Raw genomic sequence first — 19,220 nt, forward strand, 5'->3', positions numbered from 1 at the left:
ATGTAAGCTCCCTGAGGGAAGGAATGGTTTCATTTTTTTTATCAGTCACCAAGTGACCTAGTTGGGCAGCTGGGTGAATCTGGATAGAAGGAACAGGAAGACTCATGATTATGAGTTCAAATTTGACTTCATATATTCATTAACTGTTTGACCCTAGGCAAATCATTTCACCCTTTTGTGCCTCAGTTTCCTTATCTATAAAATGAGCCAGGGAAATATTTTTGCCAAAAACATCCTAGTCAGACACAACTGAAAAGCAAGTGAACAAGAAATCATCAAAGTTGAACGGCAGTGAGATTAAGGCAACCTGGGAGAATTTTAGCTGAGACTTGAAGGAAGCCAGGAGGTAGGTAAGGAGGGAGGGGATGCCAAACATGGAGGACAGATGGGGAAAATACAGACACAAGAGACTGAGGGTCATATGAGAGGAACAGCAAGGAGGTTGACATCTCTAGACCGTGGAAAGGTGTAAGAAGACTAGAAAGGTAGGAAGGGACCGTGTTATGAAGGGATTTAAAAACCAAACAGGATATTATTTTTGATCCCAAAGGCAACAGGGAACCACAAGAGTCAACTGAATGGAAGCTTCCACCGCAGGCTTCCTCAGACTCACTCCTGAACTTTGCATGTGCCCATGGCTGACTCTCTACTAAGACCTCATTTTTTCCTCTCTATATTTGGTTACCTTATCAGCTCCTTTGGGTATAATTATCACTTCTGATCTATATATCCAGTCCTAGTCATTTTACTTTCTTCTGAACTCCTATCCCAAGTCACCAACTGACTACTGAACATTATGACATAGCCATAACAATTCATTCTATTTCAGTCACCATCCCCTTTCTTCCCTCACCCTCTCACCCCACCCCACCCCCAAATCTCTCAATTCTCTCCAGAACTTCCCTATTCATTACTGGATTCTACTCTCTGGGCTCCTTGCACCACCATAGCCTCATGGGGCCTCTTCCTCTGCCCTTCCCACTTTCACCTTCTTTTTGGAAGTTGCCTTCCCCCTTTAGAAGGTAAGTTCTTTGAGAACTCTTTTTTTCTTTTCTTTCTTTTTTGCTTACATTTGCATCCTTGGTTCTTAGCACTTTGATTAACTTGCACCAATGTTAGCTATGTCAGAGGAGAGAGGGAGACACATACAAGAGATATTACAAAGAAAGAATCAGCAATCCTTGGCAACATATTGGACATGGGATAGGAGGGGGAGAAGTGAGAGAAAATGAGGAATCAAGGATGTCAAGCAGGTTGGGAGCCTGAGTGAATGAGAGGATGCTGGTCCTCTCCACAATACCAGGGAAGAGAGTATAGTTGAGGGAAGAGAGAATGAGTCCAGTTTTGGATATGTTGAGTCCAAGATGACTACTGGAAATCTGCTTTAAGATGTTCATTAGAGGGACAGCTAGGTGGTGCAGTGGATAGAGCACCAGCCATGGAGTCAGGAGGACCTGAGTTCAAATCCAGCCTCAGATACTTAATAGTGACCTAGCTGTGTGACTTTGAGCAAGCCACTTAACCCCATTGCCTTGCCAAAAAAAACTAAAAAAAAAAATAAAATGTTCATTAGATAGGAGACTGGAGGTTGACAGAGGTCAGGCCTGAACAAATAAGAATCAATGGCATAGAGGTGATCATGGACTCAATAGGCACTGATGAAATCACCCATTGAAATGGTAGAGGAAGAAGAGAAGGGGTCTCAGGACAGTAGCAGACTCTGCCTGGGAGAGATGCCAGAAGGATAATATGAATGTTGACTATTGTCCTTCTCTCATTCTTCTCATCTTTTTTCAGTGGAATTCAACTAGAGATGGTCCTGGAGCAAATTGCCATCCAATGATTAGTCTTATATGTAATATTCCACAAATTATTCCACAGGTAGTTAAAGTAGGCTGCTTATTTATAACTGACACTAAATGGTGGGGTGCAAACTTCTGTAGGCTTGTGGGAAACATCCTAGGAACAGCCAACTCTAGAAGAGGGAAGACGGGATGGTAGTGACAGCGTGTACCATATCCTATTGCCACTCAGTTTGGAATTGCTGTATGACATCGCTCTCTCTCTTTTGCTAGGCCATGGCATTAAGGGACACATCTCTCTATTTTGAGAGCTCTTCATTCCCATCATTTATAGGATTAAAGACAGTGGCATTGGGTTAAAAATTGTTCTTAAATCGTATCCACAAAAGGAAGATCACCTTGCTATAGAGAACAGAATCTGACATCGAAAATGTTTTCATATAAAAAAAGATATTTAAAAGTATCTTTTAGCCAGTTAAAATGGTTTTAAAGGAAACCAACTTTAAGATATACAAGATCTTTTACCAATATATTATATCATTGTATCTCACAAGCCTACGAGATGGGGCTATTATTGCCCTCATTTTACATACAAAGGAACCGAGATTAAGGAAAATTAAATGACTTGTCCAAGGTCACACAATTTGTAGTTGTACCTGAGGCAGGATTTGAACTCAGATCTCCTTGACTCCAAGTTTGACCTTCTATCCTTTATGCCTTGACTATCCTTTTGTCCTTTATTCAGTGAAAGCATGATGTGTGGTAGATCCAATGCAAAGTGGAGATGAAATTTAAGAAATCTGATCAGAATTAGACAGATTGCTTGCTATTCTGATAAAGCTGTTCTCCTAGAAAATTAAGCTGAATGATTGAATCCTGTTCTATTCATGTAGACTTGTGAGTTGTTCGTGTTCAGTTTTTCTTGTGTGTGTAGGGATACCCCTGTCCTATCCCTAAGGACACTGAGCACCCTTTTGCTTCCCACCTTTTTGAGCACCCCTAGATTTGTGGGCCTTTATCTCATTTGCTGTGATTAAAATCATCTTAAGATACCAGCCTCTTCTATCACCAGAAGTCAGACGCCCCAACACTAAATCTAGTCCAAACCGAATCTTGTCTGAACTTCATGCTAATCCACTTTCATAATCAGCCATTCCAGCATCTACCTCAATCAACCATTCCTTTTGCCAGTCAGTTCCAATCTGATAAGATACCAGGAAGCCTTTTGAATTCACCTGGTTGCCTAAGGAAACTGGGGTATTTATTTGCCTAAGATCAGGAAAGAATAAATACAAAAGGGGACAAAAGCAGTCAAGAGCCTCTGGTCCAAGCTTGTCTAGGTAAGTCCACACTCCGAGGACCGTCATCCTAACCAATTATGATACGACCTAGACAGTCATCACCAATGGGTCCCCAGCCAGATAATGGCTCCTCTTTTAGAAGAGGCGATTTGCTCTAATTCAGTGGCTCCTCCAGCTCAAGTCAATAAAGATGCTCTTCTTCATCTCAGAGGGTGAACCTTTGATCACAAGTCACCATGAGCTGGTAGCTGGTTCCCCACTCCCATATCTACTAGAAACCAAGAAATACTGCTTTTGTCCCATGAGCAAGTCAAGAACAAAGATACCTTGGTGTTCCTTTATCCTTTCTTGCACCCAAGTGCCCAGCTTTCACAACTGGCTTTACAAAGAACCTTCCATATATGATTGGGCTATTTCCCCATTCCTGGAACACACTCCCTCCTCACTTCCACCTCGTAGAGCCCTTCTCTTCCTTTAAGATGTTACAGGGGCAGCCTTAGAATCAGGAGGATCTGAGTTCAAATTTGACCTCAGATGCTTAATAATTACATAGTTGTGTGACCTTGGGCAAGTCAATTAAACCCCATTGCCTTGTAAAAAAAAATGTTACATGAAGCCTTTCAGAGCCCCTCAACCACTCTTGCCCTCCCCCTGAAACTACCATGTTATTCTTTTGTATGTAATCTCTACATATTGAGTCCACATATACTTACATATGTAACTGATGTCTCCCCATTAGCCAGTAAGCTCTTTGGGAGTCCAGCTTGGTTCATTCTCTGTTTCTCACATCTATCACCTAATACAATGTCTAGTGTATTGTAGGCAACTAATAAATACTTCTTAATTGATGAATTTTCTCCTCTGCTTCTCACCATGACCTTGCAAGGTAGAGTATTGTTATCTTCATCTTACAGATGAAGAACTGAGAGTGAGAGAGGGGAAGCAATTTTTCCCAAGGTCACAGAGCTGAGATGTGGCAAGAACACAATTTACACTTGGGACTTCAGATTCCAAATTCAGCCTTCGGGCCACTACTCCCTTAATGACTACCTCTCATTGAAGAACCCTCCTGGGCTAGTTAGGAATCTTGAAGTTCTCCACACCTCCTCCAGCACCCCTGACTGGAGCCCTAGCACAACACAGGTCTTCCTTTCCCACACATTTTTATGTTATTGTTAATCCAATGTCAGTCAGATTTACTGAACCAAAAGAGTGTGTCTAATAGGGGTTAGTGGATGGAACCCCAATGCAGCAAGCATTTACTTAGGACTACACAAGAATAAAAAAAGACAAAACCAAAGGAGCTCTGCTTCATAGAGTCTAGAGTCTACAATGGAGGGACACAAAGCCTTTGAAATAAAATCCAGCTTGGGGCACAGATTGACTTAGAATCTGAGTGTGAATCTTAACTATAAAACTTGTATGATCTAGGGCAACTCCTTGGTCTCTCTGAGCCTCAGCTTCCTTATCTATAAAAGGAGTTTGAGGGGCAGCTAAGTGGCAGATAGAGCACTGGTCCTCGAGTCAGGAGATCCTGAGTTCAAATCTGAATTCAGACATTTAATAATTGCCTAGCTGTGTGACCTTGGGCAAGTCACTTAATCCCACTGCCTTGCCAAGAAAAAGAAAGAAGGAGAAGATGACAACAATGACGACGACGACGACTGTAAAAGGAGATTGAATGATCTCCATTCCAGCTCTGGGTCTGTGCTCCTATGACTTTTCTGAGTCACTGCTTCCTCATCTATCAAGTGAAAGGGTTGGAGAAGAGAGTCTCAGAAGTCTGTTCTAGCACCAGGATTCTCCAATGTGATGTCTCTCTAGGAAGCACCTTTCCAATAGCAATAACCCCCTTATATGACCCTTCTATGCTTACTCTTACATCTTCAGTCATGGCCAATGGCAGGCACTTCCAAGACTGTGCGTGTAGTCAGCAGCCAGAGGAATGCATTGAAGCTACTGACCAGACCCACACAAGGCTAGTGGACTTTGACCTCATTAGTTCAACCCTCCAGGCCAAGGAGCAAACCCATCACATTCATCCTCTGAGGGAGATACACAAAGACATCATATCTACACCACTGACTGCTAAGAATTCACCCAAGAGAGGGGCGAACTCTTTTTTTTTCCCAGCCCCATTTGCTGTTCCACATTAAAATCATATGCTATTTAATCCATCTTTCTTTTATCATCCATGTGTGGATATAATTAATGGGGATCCTTGCCTCCAAAGTCAAGCGTGAAGAAACCGGCAATAGACGCCAAGAAGTCTCCAAATCCCAGTTCAGGAACCAATGGACCAGGAGAGGGAAAATAATTATAAGACTATCCTTCCATTGTGCTCTCCTGGTCTCATTTCATTAGGGCTGAGATAGAGAGTAAAGCAGCCTGCTATGACTAAGAATCTGGCTTAAGCAGCTGGGGCAAGCGTTCCCAAAGAACTCCACTCTGATAAATTTGACAGTCATAGAATCTGACAGCTGTAGGGGACCTGAGAGGATCCCAGAGTCGAACTCCCTCATAGAATAGATGATGAACTTCTGAAACACATCCTACTCCCACCCCAGGAAGCATAATCTCTTTGAGGGAAGAAATTGTTTCCTTTTTGTCCTTGGATCCAGAGTTCATTGTCTAACACATAACAAACCCTTAATAAATATTTATTAAATTATGTGGTAAGGTGGCACAGTGAATAGAGTACTGGGCCTAAAATTAGGAAGACTCCTCATCCTGAGTTTAAATCTGGCCTCAATTACTAACTAGCTGTGTGACCCTGAGCAAGTCACTTACCCCTCTTGGTTCTCAGTTCCTCAACCTGTAAAATGAGCTGGAGAAGGAAATGACAAACCATGTAGTATTTTGGCGAAGAAAACCACAGAAAAAGTCAAAGAGTCAAACATGACTGAACTGACTAAACAATTGTGTGGCAAAGGGGTTTTGGGATAAAGGACCCAGTTCTGCCATGTGTTATCTGTTTAATTTTGAACACATCCTTTCTCCTCTTTGAGTCTCACTTTCCTCATTCTATAAAACAAAAGGATTAACCTCTAAAGATTGACCTTTCCCGTCCTTTCCATCTTGAAATCTTTGATGCTATAATGATGTGGATTGAATCAAATTGAAGCGGGAAGTGATTTGTCCTAATCACAATAGTCAGGTAGCATTAGTTCCAACCCAACTTCTTCCCCAAACAAATGTGAGCCCAGGATCAGGGACTGAGAAGCTGAAGGAGCCGTGGACATCATCCCTTGAAAAACTCTTTTCTATCATCTCACAGGGTGGACTATGGAACAAAGGAAGGATATCTATATTTGGTTCTCTAGATTCTGAATTTGAATCCTGTTCTTTGACATCTACTGTCTGTGTAACCATGGTCAAGTCACCAGATCTCTCTGGCCCTTGGTTTCCTCATTTGTAAAATGAAAGGATTCAACAAACTGACCCCTATAGTTCCTTTCAGCTCCAAATCTATGATCCTAAGTCCTTATGATTTGAATTCCAACTCTGCCATTTAGACATCTAAATATTATTCCTTAGCCATTCTGGGCTTCAAATGAGCAATATGGATTATAAGATCTTCAAGGTCCCTTCTGGTTTGAAATCTGTGATGCCAAAATCCCATAGAAATGGGGTGGCTGAGAAGGAAATGGGTGTGCATGTGCCAGACACTACTCTGGAAGTGAATAGAATGAGAACATGATAGAAAAGAAGAGGAGTAGTAGGAATAGTCATTCAAGTGGGGGATGACTTTCTTAGAGGAGATAGAGGCTTAGATCTATGGCCTACACCTTCTCTTCAATTCTTAGATCACACGGCTTAAGTCATTCTCAAGCTTTCTTTGATCTCATAGCCACAAGTCACATCTATAGAAGGGTTGAAAAATGGTCTTGGAATAAGATGCAATTTGAACAGGACCTGGATGGGTCCTTGATGGGAGAAGCTGGACCAGGAGGGTTAGAGTTGGGGAGAACATGTCAGGCAGAGGAATTCAACTAAAGCATTCGATTCCATTGGGAAGCCAGGAGAAGAAGGAAAGTAGGAGATCTAAGAAGATTAACTCTGGTCCTGAACAAGGGAATTTTCTTCACACATCTGCAGGACAGAGCTAATCTACAAGCCATTCCTTCTCCCAGCGAGCTGTTCAGCCCAAAATAGAACCGTGGTGATTTTTCCCCTGGCAACGGCTCCCACAAGGCCATGCCTAGAGAACCATGAGCCTTTGTCAGGAGCAGTTACCTTGGCTCCACCAAGGCCAGTCCAAACCACACCTCATCTCTGGATTCCCCAGTTCTCGAGCTTAGGCAAAAATTCAAGCTTAAAAATAATTTAAACCTCGATTTAGGCGCTCCCTCGATCTGTTTAGGAATAAAAGGAAAAAAAGTAAACACTAAGCACCTCCCACATATAGTGGTTGTGCCTCCCACAAACAAGGTGCTATGGAAATCAGAGATCTAGGGTTGGAAAGAACATTAGAAACCACAAAATCCATTCTACACATTTTGAAGATGAGAAACTGAGTCCTAGAAAATTCAAAGGAGAAGCATGATTTGAACAAGATCATGAGGATCATTTAAATTTTGAGTTTAAAAGGATCTTAAAGAATATTTAGTACAATTCTCTTATTTTACAAATGATGCACCTGAGGCTCAGAGAGGCTAATTAACTCACCTAAGGTCACACAGGTAATAAGTAGCAGATACAGGATTTGATCCCATGTCACCCCTGGAGGTGCCCTTCTTCTTTGTCTGGGTTGCTTGACTGTTCAAAGGGTTTGAATTCCATGCCAATCAACAATACCATTTCTTCTTGATTAACTGAAGGGCCACCAGGCCTTATCTTCTGTCCTGCTAATATCCTTTAGATTTTACTGAAGCTTTGATGTATGACCCTGAGGTCACACCACACCTTCTCTTAAATTTCTGAAGTATCCCAAGGACTCCTGGGCCTTGCCATCCACCCTACTGCCTTAGCCTTAGGATTTTCCATCTGTCCTGAAGCTAAATTTTCTTTTTTTTGTGTTGTCTCCCCCAATTAAAGTGTGAGTTACTTAAGAGCCCAGACTAACTAACTTTCTTCTTTGTAATTCCAGAGCTAAGTAAAGTGTTTGGCCTAAAATAAACCCTCAGTAATCAATTTTTTTCATTCATTCATTCATGTCTGCTCACTCCAAGGTGCTTACAATCTTGTCAAAGAGATTAAAAATCTACCTTTCAGTACTAAGGCAACATGTGTCTTATGAAAAGTAACAAATATTCAGATGAATTAGAGCTCATTTCTGGTTGGGATGATCAGAAAAGACTCAGGAGAGAGAGAACAGAATTGAACTGAGTCTTAAAATTGAAAAGAAAATGAGCAGAATGTTAATAGATGAATAAGGGCCTCCAACAAAAGATATTATAGACAGGAGGTGAAGTATGAGTGAATAATAACTCATGTTCCTATAGTATCTTCATCACAAATACTTGGTGAGGTAAGTAGGACTGGTATTATCATCACCATTTTACAAAAATGATAACTGAGACTCTGAGAGGATCTCAAAGGATCTTAGTGATAAGGCACCTAGTTCAATCTAGTACAACCTAGTACAACAGATGAAGAAACTGAGGCCCAAAGAGAGGAAGTTATTTGCTCAAAGTCACACAGCTGGTATTCGGGGTAGGATTTGAACCCAGATTCTGTGTCCATCATTCTACATTAGTCATATTGCCTGAAGTGGTGGGAGAAAGATGGATGCATGTTCTGGAAAGTAATGAATTTGCTATAGTGGCAAACATTTAGGAGACTGAGTGAGAGACAGGGCAGTAAAGGGGGATTCAGGTCAGACTTGAGAGCCAAGCTAAAGAAGTCAGACTTCATCATGTAGGCAAATGGGGAACCACTCAAGGTTTTTTGAAAAATATCCAAAACTGAACTTTAGGAAGATGAATCTCCAAATAGTAGATGGAGAAGGAAGAGAGGAGAAGGGACCACTTTAGAGGCTGTCACATTAGAAGACATTTCCCCTTCTTTTTAAAAGTGGAGTACTAGGGCAGCTAGGTGGCAAAGTCGATAGAGCACAGGTCCTGGAGTCAGGAGTACCTGAGTTCAAATCCGACCTCAGACACTGAATAATTGCCTAGCTGTGTGACCTTGGGCAAGTCACTTAATCCCATTGCCTTGCAACATCCAAAAAAAATGGGGTACTATGGATGTGGAACACTCCACATACTGTTATATTCCTTTGATCTTCTGGTGAGTTTTGCTGTTTATTCTTTGTTCTGAAGAATGGCTCACTGAGAGGGGAAGAAAGGAAATCAACCCGCTGGCAAAATAAGGAATATTTGTAAATGTTACTGTGATAGCAGAGTGATAAAGGAATAAGATGATGGTGGCATTGAAAATGGAAGGGAGGCAAATAATAACAATAATAGTAGCGAGCATTGTTAAAGCTTTAAGGGTTAGAAAGCAATTTATGTGTATTATTTCGTGTGATCCTCACAACAGTACTGTGAGAGAGATGATCTCACCATTTCAGAGGTGAGAAAACTGAGGCTGAGAAAGGTAAAGTATCTGACTCAGGGTCACGTGTCTGAGAGAGGATTTGAACTCATGTCTTACTGATTCCTAATTCCACAGCACCACCTTGGAAATAGTTCAAAAGAGTGATTGAACCATCGTTAAGGGGAGAATGATAAGCATAAAGCTTACTCTGATGTTTCTAATCTAGGCAACCCTCCAGGGGGCGGCTAGGTGGCACAGTGGGTAGAGCACTGGCCCCGGAATCAGGAGTCCCTGAGTTCAAATCTGGCCTCAGACACTTAATAATGACCTAGCTGTGTAGCCTTGGGCAAGTCACTTAACCGCACTTGCCTTTCAAAAAATAAATAAATAACTCCTCCATGCTCCCAGTGAATTTGACCTGTCAAATGAGATCATCTCTCTCACAGTATTGTTGTGAGGGTCAAACGAAATAACACACAAAATTGCTTTGTAAACCTTAAAGCTTTAACAATGCTGGCAATTGTTATTGTTATATTTACCTCCCTTCCATTTCCATGACAACATCATCTTCTCATTCTTTTATCACTCTGGGCAGAAAGGAAAAAAGGAAAAGGCCAGTGGAAGCCTCTTCAGTAATTCTGTAATTGAATGAATGAACGAACAAATGAATGAATGAAAAAGCATTAGTGAATTCATACCATGTGCCAATCACTATTCTGGGTGCTGAGGGTACAAATGCAAAAGTGAACTGCTCTCTGCCCTCAAGGAGTTTACATTCTAATGGAGGACAATGATCTACATAGAGAGTAATGGACAGGAAAAGGAACTTTGGTATAGGCCCATCAAGAATGGTAAGGGGAACCATGGGGCATTCAATTCTGGTCTCCCCGGTAGTATTGACTTGACTTCTATTTCTAGAGCAGTTTTCCTCCTGCTCCCCACTACAAGCCCAGGTTCACTCTGACTATTCTCTATGCACTGTCTATTACCACTGAGCTGGCCTCACTGCCTTGCTCCTAGGTTCCTCCACCTAGCATGCATTCCCCCACTCCAGCCCTTCTCGTCCAATTTCTACCCACCCATCAAAGTCCAGTTCAAAATTCATCTTATTCCAATCCCTTATGTAAATGTGAGTTGTCACTACCAGATCCAAGAAAACTTGAGACTGAATTTAAGCGTTGTGATCTCTAAGGGATGGGCGGAAGACTTTGGTCCTCTGCAAAAAGGACCAGCTGAAGTGGCCCAGAGCTTGCTTGGCCCAAGTTTCAGTAGACACAAATGTGCTTCTAAGGTTTGAGAACATGAGGGGAGACAGACATTGCTGCTTTCTCTAAAAAGCTGAATCATGGGATCCTCTATCTAGAGCTAGAATGAATCTTAGAGACCATCTAATCCAACCTCCAGATTTTACAGATGAGGAAACTGAGGCCCAGAGAGGCTATGTGATTTGTCCAAGGTCATACAAGTAGCAAGTAGCTGAAATGAGGTTCAATCTCATGGCTCCAAATCCAACAGCTTCCCATGACCACCACACACAGCCTTCTACTCAGAGGAGGTGGCTCCCCATCCATGGTAAATAATAATATTGCTACTGAGCTATATAACTCAGTCCCACCTTAAAACCAAGAAGCCCTATTATATTTTTTTAGGTTTGGTTTTTTTGCAAGGCAATGGGGTTAAGTGGCTTGCCCAAGGCCACACAGCTAGGTCATTAAGTGTCTGAGGCCGGATTTGAACTCAGATACTCCTGACTCCAGGGCCGGTGCTCGATCCACTGTACCACCTAGCCACTCCCCCCATTTTATAATATTGTTCAGATAATCATCTACTTATTCATACAGGAGCTATGACCAGGCAAGAGTCTCTGAGGCATCCCTGGGCCAGGAAAAGAGCACAAGAAGTAGTGGCAGCCAAGCAAATACAGGAGAGGGAAGGGAGGAGATTCAGAGGAAGGGCAACTAGGTGGTGCAGGGGATAGAGCACCACCCTGGAGTCAGGAGTACCTGAGTTCAATTCGGCCTTAGATACTTAATCAGTACCCAGCTGTGTGACCTTGGGCAAGTCACTTAACCCCATTGCCTTACCAAAACAAAACTGACATCTGGATTCAGAGGAAGAAGGACTAGACCAAGTGGAGACCTTCTTCTAGTGGATCGTCTTGTCCTTGCTAACTTGGATTCTTTCTTCTTTTAGGAGGGCCTCATTGAAGGGAGACCCATCAACCTAGAGAAGCCAGGCAGGTCGATTGTTCAACTCTTGTAACCCCATAGGTTTTCTCATTTTTAACTCCAAGTGTGTGAACTTGGTGTTGACATTGAACAAGATGAATGTGACTAGAGGGGGAAAGAGAGGAATAAAAGAAATGCCCTGCCTTCAAGCAGCTTACAGTCTAGTGAAGGTCAGTTTTGTTCTTCAGAAGCATCAGTTTGGTAGCTGCTCAGAGGATAGATTGAAGGGGGAAAGGCTAGATGCAGGGAGACAGTTCTTGCAGGGAGGGTAGGGTAGTGGGAAGAACAAAGGGAGAAGCAAAGTACATCCTATTTAAAAGCAATGGGTGAACCTCAACACTAACACATGAACCTGTCACCTGGAGGGAGACCAGGTCAGTGCAGAAGAGCTGGGGCCAAACCAATCAGTGAAGAAACATTTATTAAGTGCCTACTGTATGCCAGTCAGATACTTTATAGAGCCTCTGTGAACTGTCCTGAATTTAATTGACTTTTCATTATCCGTTCTCACCTCTCATCACCTGACTCAGCTTTTGTGTCCTTCAAGGTCTGTGGGTCTTGTCTTTCCCTAAAATGTGGGCTCAGGAGCAGGGGCTGTCTTGGTTTTCCTTTATATCCCCACTGATATATTTCTCACACATTCATTCATTCATTCCTGTTGGGTGCTCTGAATCTGGGCTGCTTTAGACCCCAGTTAGGCATGTCCTATGTGCCCTGCCCTCTTTACCGAGGTAGGGCACAATAGCAGGACTTTGCAGGTCTCTTTTACTGCACATGATGTTCTCAGAGTTGGGGCTTCCTGAACTCAGAGGGCAAAGTTAGTTACACCAAAGAATGCACCAATTAGTACTTTGCTTTCAAGCCAAGAAAATCTAAGTCTCCTTCCTTAATAAGGCTGCTTGCTGAGAAGTCTTCTCTAATTAGGAGCAGCTGAGTAGACAGTCACCCCACCTGTGGGTACCTGCTCCCAGGTCTCCCTTCTTGTCTTGGCTCCTTTGCTCCAAGGCGGTGATATTTGTCCTTTGTTCTGGAGGAAGACCATGTCATCAGGGAGGTGATGCTATGACAAGCAAGTGAATTGGATTTGAGTGAGGGGGGAGCTGTGCTAAGTCACCAGCCTCATTGTCTCCTCCAGAGGCATCTGGGTCCAGTGGCCAGATAGGAATTGGGACACTGGAGATGGTCCTGGATATAAGCTTCAAGTGTCAGAGGTCAGATTTGAACTCCCATCCTCCTGACTCTAAGGCCAGTGCTCTATCTGCACCACCAACTGGTATGGCCCTGCAGAAAGCTTACTGGAGTTGAAGTCAGAGGGTCTGGATTCAAATTCTGAACTTGCCATTTAACTACCAGGGTGACCTTGGACAAATCCACTGGTCTGAGCCTCAATTTCCTTAACTGTTAAATCAAGAAGTTGAACTTATTGGATTGTTTTGAGGTTCTGTAACTTTGGCTAGGGTCTTCCCTTAGAAGGATAGCTCTCTCCAACTTCCTCAAGGCCTCAGCTGGGCCCTGTTCTGTGCCCTTTCACAGAAACCTGGGTGTCCATGCAGGATGGTGTCCTGTACTCACTCCAGATCCATTTCCCGGGAGCTCCCCCCATTCATATACAGCAGCACAGCAGCACAGCAGCCAACCCCAACACACAGAACTGTGTTTCATGAAGCACAGTCTTAAACAGAATGCTCCGCCCCAGCACAATAGGTAGAGCTGGGGGAAGAGCGGAGGGGGCAGATGACGCTGCCAGCTCTCCTGCTGCTCCCACCTCCACCCCCATGTTGGGGGAAGGGGGGGAGGAGACTTCCAAGACATGAGAGCTAGGCTTTCTGCTTCTCCTGGAACAGGAGTCACTTGAGTATTTTATTTCAGACTCTCCAGGCGGGAAGGCATCTGAGCAACCATCAAATCCAGCCCATTCTTGAACGAAGAACCCCTCTACTACCTCCTTTACCAGTGGTAGTCAAACCAAAGACCTCAAGGAAGACAAGTCATGCCCTCTGCAGGCAGTCCCCTTCCCTTAAGATGGGCTGACCCCAAGCCTAAATCTCCCCCTTTTCCACTTTCATCTAGCTCTCTAGTCTGTGTTCTGAGACCAATAAAATAAATGCGGGCCTTCCTTCACATGGCAGCCTTCCAAATGCTGCAAGATAACCAACATGCACCTCCATCCAACCGCCAGTCTTTTCTTCTCCAGGCTAAACATTTCCCACTGAACCTTATCAGACATGGACTCAAGGACTAAAAGGTCTCTTCCTAGGTCAGAAAGGACAGTCTCTTTCCCCTTCATCCTGAAGGAGAAGGGACAGCAGAAACCCCAAGAGGGGCAAGAAGTCAACAAGCCCACTGAGGGCAAGGTACCAAGGCCTCCACACAGCACAGCTGTCAGGGTGGGGAAGGAAGAGCTCAGGGCTGCCTCAGCTACATCAGGGGACTGTGAGGCAGCAGAAGAGTTTGGGGTTCCTGGCCTGCGGGAACTGCTAGACCAGACAGCATCAGCCGTGACCTCAGATGGGAGAGAAAAGGACATGGTGACTCCACCACCAAGATGGTGCTACCAGAGGCTGGGAGGATCTTGCAAATGACTGATTCTGACAGGTGCACTCATTGTTCCTCTGGAGACAAAGCCTCATCCTTCCCCCCTTTTTCCCTCTCTCCCTCTCTCTGTCTCTGTTTCTGTCTCTTTCCCCTTACTCTTGACTCTTTTCTCTCCTCTCTTTGTCTGTTTCTTTATCTCTATCTTTCTGTCTGTCTCTCTAGCTCCATCTCTCTTTCTCTCTTTCCCCTTCCTCTTGTCTCTTTCCTCTCCTCTCTTTCTTTTTGTCTCTGTCTTTCTGTCTCTATATCTGTTTGTCTCTGTCTTTCTCCATCTCTCTGCCTTTCTCCCTTCCCCATTCTCTTGTCTCTTTTCTTTCCTCTCTTTCTCTGTCTCTGTTTCTCTATCTCCTTCTGTCTCTGTCTCTCGCCAGCTCGTTTTCTCTTTCCCCTTTTCTCTTGTCTCATTCTTCTCCTCACTTTCTCTCTAACTCTGATTCTTTATCATCTTTCTTTCTGTCTGTCTCTTTGTCTCTTTCCTTCCATCTCTGTCTGGTCAGCTTCACCAATCATTTCTCTTGAAGAATTTGTTTGCTTTTTGTTTCCAAAGAAACCAGTTTCTAAATGACAGCATGACTGTTTATCAAAATACTAGCTTATGTATGTCCTCCAAAAATATAAGACATATGGATGGCAAGGCCCCCAGAAAACAGAAACAGAGGTGGATAGAAAGAAGGAGAGATTGAGATACACAGAGATTTATGACTGCTCGGAACAATCTCAGTATTGGGTGGGTGTTGGGAGCTACCCCCCAAAAAGAGATTTTGTTGATTTGTGTTTTATAACATCTTAAAATCAGAGAAAGGCCAAATGAGCCTAGAACAAAAAGCACCTAGATACAACTGAGTCTATGGCAGCCTCTGTGGGGAAAGGACTGAGGTTAGCTTCAGGCACCTTCAGTTCCTCCTCCTTTCCAAGAATATTTGGAAGAAACTGTTCTCTCTGGGAGTGGAGGATTATGACTATAGCAAAACCACATCTATATGAAGGACTTGGAGACCCAAGGTGCCACCCACATGAGGATGGTGTCAGCCAAAAGGAAGTAATTAGTTCTGCCCATCAACCCTTCATCTTCCCCTCCAGATACTACTAGAAGCACTTAAATCCACTGTTAGAAATGTTAGGGGAAGCTAGGTGGCTCAGTGGATAGAGCATCAGCCCTGGAGTCAAGAGGATCTGAGTTCAAATGTGACCTCAGACAGTTAACAATTACCTAGCTGTGTGGCCTTGGGCAAGTCACTTAACCCCATTGCCTTACAAAAACCTTTAAAATAAATAAATAAATCTATGATGCACATCATAGGGCCTTTGCACACAGTAAATGCTCTAAATAATGCTTTTCATTCGTTTACATACCAACCTGCATCGGACCCCCTACTCCCACCCATTCTCCATCCCAATCCATCAAATTATAAGAATTCCCACTTAAAACTGGAATGAAGGGCATCTAGGTGTGCAGTAGAAAGACCACCGGCCCTGGAGTCAGGAGGAGCTGAGTTCAAATCCAGCCTCAGACACTTAATAATTGACTAGCTGTGTGGGCTTGGGCAAGCCCACATTAACCTCATTGCCTTGCAAAAATTAAAAATTAAAAACAAGTAAAAAGAAATATGAACAATTAAGTGTCCAATGGATGGAGTACCAGGTCTGGACACAAGAAGACTCATTGTCAAGAATTCAAAACCAGCCTCAGATCTTTACTATGTATCTCTGGGAAAGTCACTTCACTCTGTTTGCCTCAGTTTCCTCAACTGCAAAATGAGTTGGAGAAGGAAATGGCAAACTGTTCTAGTAGCTTTGCCAAGAAAAGCCTAAAATGGGGTTGTGCAGAGTGGGACATGACTGAATAACAACAAATAAGAGAAATAGGACATAATAAAGTCCATATAAAGAGATGTATTTGCATGCATAAATAGATATTTATCTAATAGACTCAGACCATCTCCCTTCCTTAAATGTATATATGTATGTGTCTATCTCCATACATAAGCATATAAGAAAAAGAGATGACCTTATTCCTTTGCTAACTGGGACTCAAACACAAGTCTCATTTCTGTTCTTTACCTATCATAATATATTGCTTTATGTTTTAATGTTCATTAGCAGCTGGGGCCTGGAAGGTTGACTGATTTGAATCAGTCCTAGGAGAGGACTGAAATAAGTCAAAACCAAGGTATAGGTAGGTCCAAATCCAAGCCATATTCAGATAATTAGAGAGGAATCTACTCACAATTGAACCATGCAAGTCCAATGCATAGAATTGAGAGCATTTGTCATCTCTCTGGTAACATGAATGAATCCACATTGGGTTAGTGGCAATCATGAAAGGCTTCATGGAGGAGGTGGTGTGTGGGCTGAGCCTTGGCAGATGTGTTGGACTTCAACAAGTGGAACTAAGAGGAAATGAAAGGGTAAATCCATGTGTCCAGAATGGCAGAGTTAAAGCTGGAACCTTAGAACCCATGTGGGCCAACTTTCTCAAGGAACAAAAGGCAGGAGTGAAAATAGGTGGATAATATTTGAGGAAAGGCAAGGAGTTCCACTGGGATGGAGCACAGAATGGTGAGCCATAGAGAATTAGAGGAGGTACATCAAGGTATAATTGTGGGGGGGCCTAGAATTCCAGGCTAAGGCATCTAGACTGTATACAACAGGCAATAGAGGACCATTAAATGACTTTTGAGAAGGGAGTGATATCATTTGAACTGTCCTTTTTAAAAAAAAAACTGGACCTGTCATTTCATCAGTGAAGGTAACTCCCAGTAAGGAAATTCCCTGCACTCCTACAGATCAGCAACTGCTTTGCAGTCTGGAGTTTGGAAAGATTCCTGGAACATTGGAAAGCTAAGTGGGTCACACCACCAGTCCACAATCCATTAACAAGATGAATTTGGCAAGGGGTCTGCAGCTTGGCTAGAAGTGGAAAGAGCAGTGAGAAAGTCTTTGGAAGAGGCCAGGGGAGAAGGAACAAAGACCTGACCTAGAGTGAAGAAGGAAACCAAGGCTGTGACTTATCACAGCCAGCTGCCTTCCTACCTTTCTGGTCTTTTTATACACTACTCCCTTCTAAGAACTTAATTCTTCTTGCAAGACCCCACCCTCCATCTTTCATCTCTATATTCCATGTGTTAGCACTGGTATCCCTCTTGTCTAGAATGTTCTCCCTCCTCACCTCCATTTTTAAAGCTTCCTACCCTAACCACCTGTCCTTTCTAAACCCAACCTCACCTATATTTACGTGGTATTTTTAAATTTTTTTTCTCTTTCCTCTTATGGTTTATACTTACAAATGTATTTACTGTTTCCCCCATTAGACTGTAAGCACTTTGGGGGCACAGACTATCTTTACATTTCTGACTACACAGTACCATTGAGTCAAATGCTTCAACCTCTTTGAACCAATTTCTTCTGACTATTGACAGAGGGTCAGAGTGGAAAAGGAATTCTGGGTTCCTTCATAAAAGAGATGGAGGTGGGGGGAGGGGGTCAATTCCTAGCCAGGAAATGGAAAAAAGAGAAAAAACATTGGCAGGAAAGTTGGGGGAAAGGGTGACAGTTGGTTTAGGTTTGACTTAGAGGGACTCTGAATATCAATACCACTTGATTATTTAGAGGCACCTGATGCAAACTGCCACCCATGTAATCTCTGCTCCTCCTTCTCCTCCCCCTTTTTCCTCCTCCTCTCCCTCCATCCTCCTATCACTGCCCGTCAGTGGTATCACTGTTCTGGAGCAAACAGGAGAAAGAAAGGAGCCAATGTATTTCCAAGTCTATGATCCTATGATTTCATCTTCCATATGCCATCTTGTTCATTACTGTCGATGTTTCGCCCACCACCCTGTGATGTGGGTGCCAGTGACTCGTAGTGTTTTACTAAGATGGAAACTCCAGATTCTCATCAATATATAGCTAGGTAATAAATACAACAGGGAGATGGCGCAAGCTGCCAAACCGCATACCGAGTCATTAGCAGCTAAGCTAGAAGAGGATCCCAGGAGACGAAGCATTCTGTTCTGTGTCTCCGCCTTATGAGGTTATCAATAGGAGCCAGGCCAGAGAATGTCCTGGCCCCCAACCACCATCCCAGAGAAGGGTTAGCGGGGGACTGGCACATAGATGCTAAAAGAAACTTTGCCATGCCCACTCACAGAGACAATGGGGACAATGGGTACAATGGGAATGACCCTGGGTCTAAAGACCAAAAACGTGGGTTCAGATTCTTCTATGCCACCCGTACAACCTTGGGCAAGTGATTGAGTTTCTTTCCACTTCAGTTTTCTCATCTATAGAAGGAGGGAGTCGGGGCAGCTGACTTCTAAGGTCTTTTCCAGCTCAAACCTATCTTTCTTTGAGAGATTGTAACCTATAGGCTTCCACTCAAGGAAAGGGTAGAAAGTAGAAAGAGAAAAATTTAGGTTTAATGTATGAAAAACCTTCCCAACCACTGGAGTGATCCAAAAGTAGAATGGACAGCTTTAAGAAGTTGTGGGCTTTCTCTGGCTAGAGGTGATCCTTTTTAAGTAGAGACCAGATAACGACCTGTAGGGTATGGTATAAAGAGGATTCTTGTATCCCTCACAGCCAGGAAGCCTCTTCTTACAAGGGACTCCATTCTGAATTCTAAATATAACCCAAATTTAGATTTACTCATGAGAGGGTGAGCATGTTTGGCTTCAAAAGCTGTTTCTCTGTCTCGCTCTCTCTCTCTCTATTTATCTATCTATCTATCTACCTATCTATCTATCTATCCATATGTGTCTATCTCTGTCTCTCTCTCTCAAAATGAGTAATCTAATCCTTTCTAGGAAAAACAGGAC

At 43.2% G+C, this 19,220-nt stretch overlaps 1 protein-coding gene across 8 annotated transcripts in view; it reads left to right on the forward strand.

Annotated features, from left to right (window-relative positions):
• The window catches only part of DGKG (diacylglycerol kinase gamma), a 281,695-nt gene that overhangs the window by 250,828 nt on the left and 11,647 nt on the right, over positions 1-19,220 (forward strand). For 5 of the 8 annotated variants that reach the window (XM_074189542.1, XM_074189543.1, XM_074189546.1 and 2 more), the window contains one exon: positions 897-1,022. The exons of 2 other annotated variants lie outside the window; for them this stretch is intronic. In XM_074189542.1, coding sequence (XP_074045643.1) covers positions 897-1,022 — 126 coding nt within the window. Of the gene's footprint in view, positions 1-896; positions 1,023-13,680; positions 15,522-19,220 lie in introns of those variants that run through there. One more of the 8 variants, XM_074189547.1, reaches the window with a different exon arrangement.

This window comes from Macrotis lagotis, chromosome 5 (genome assembly GCF_037893015.1).
Source record: "Macrotis lagotis isolate mMagLag1 chromosome 5, bilby.v1.9.chrom.fasta, whole genome shotgun sequence".
In the NCBI taxonomy this organism is placed as follows: domain Eukaryota; kingdom Metazoa; phylum Chordata; class Mammalia; order Peramelemorphia; family Peramelidae; genus Macrotis; species Macrotis lagotis.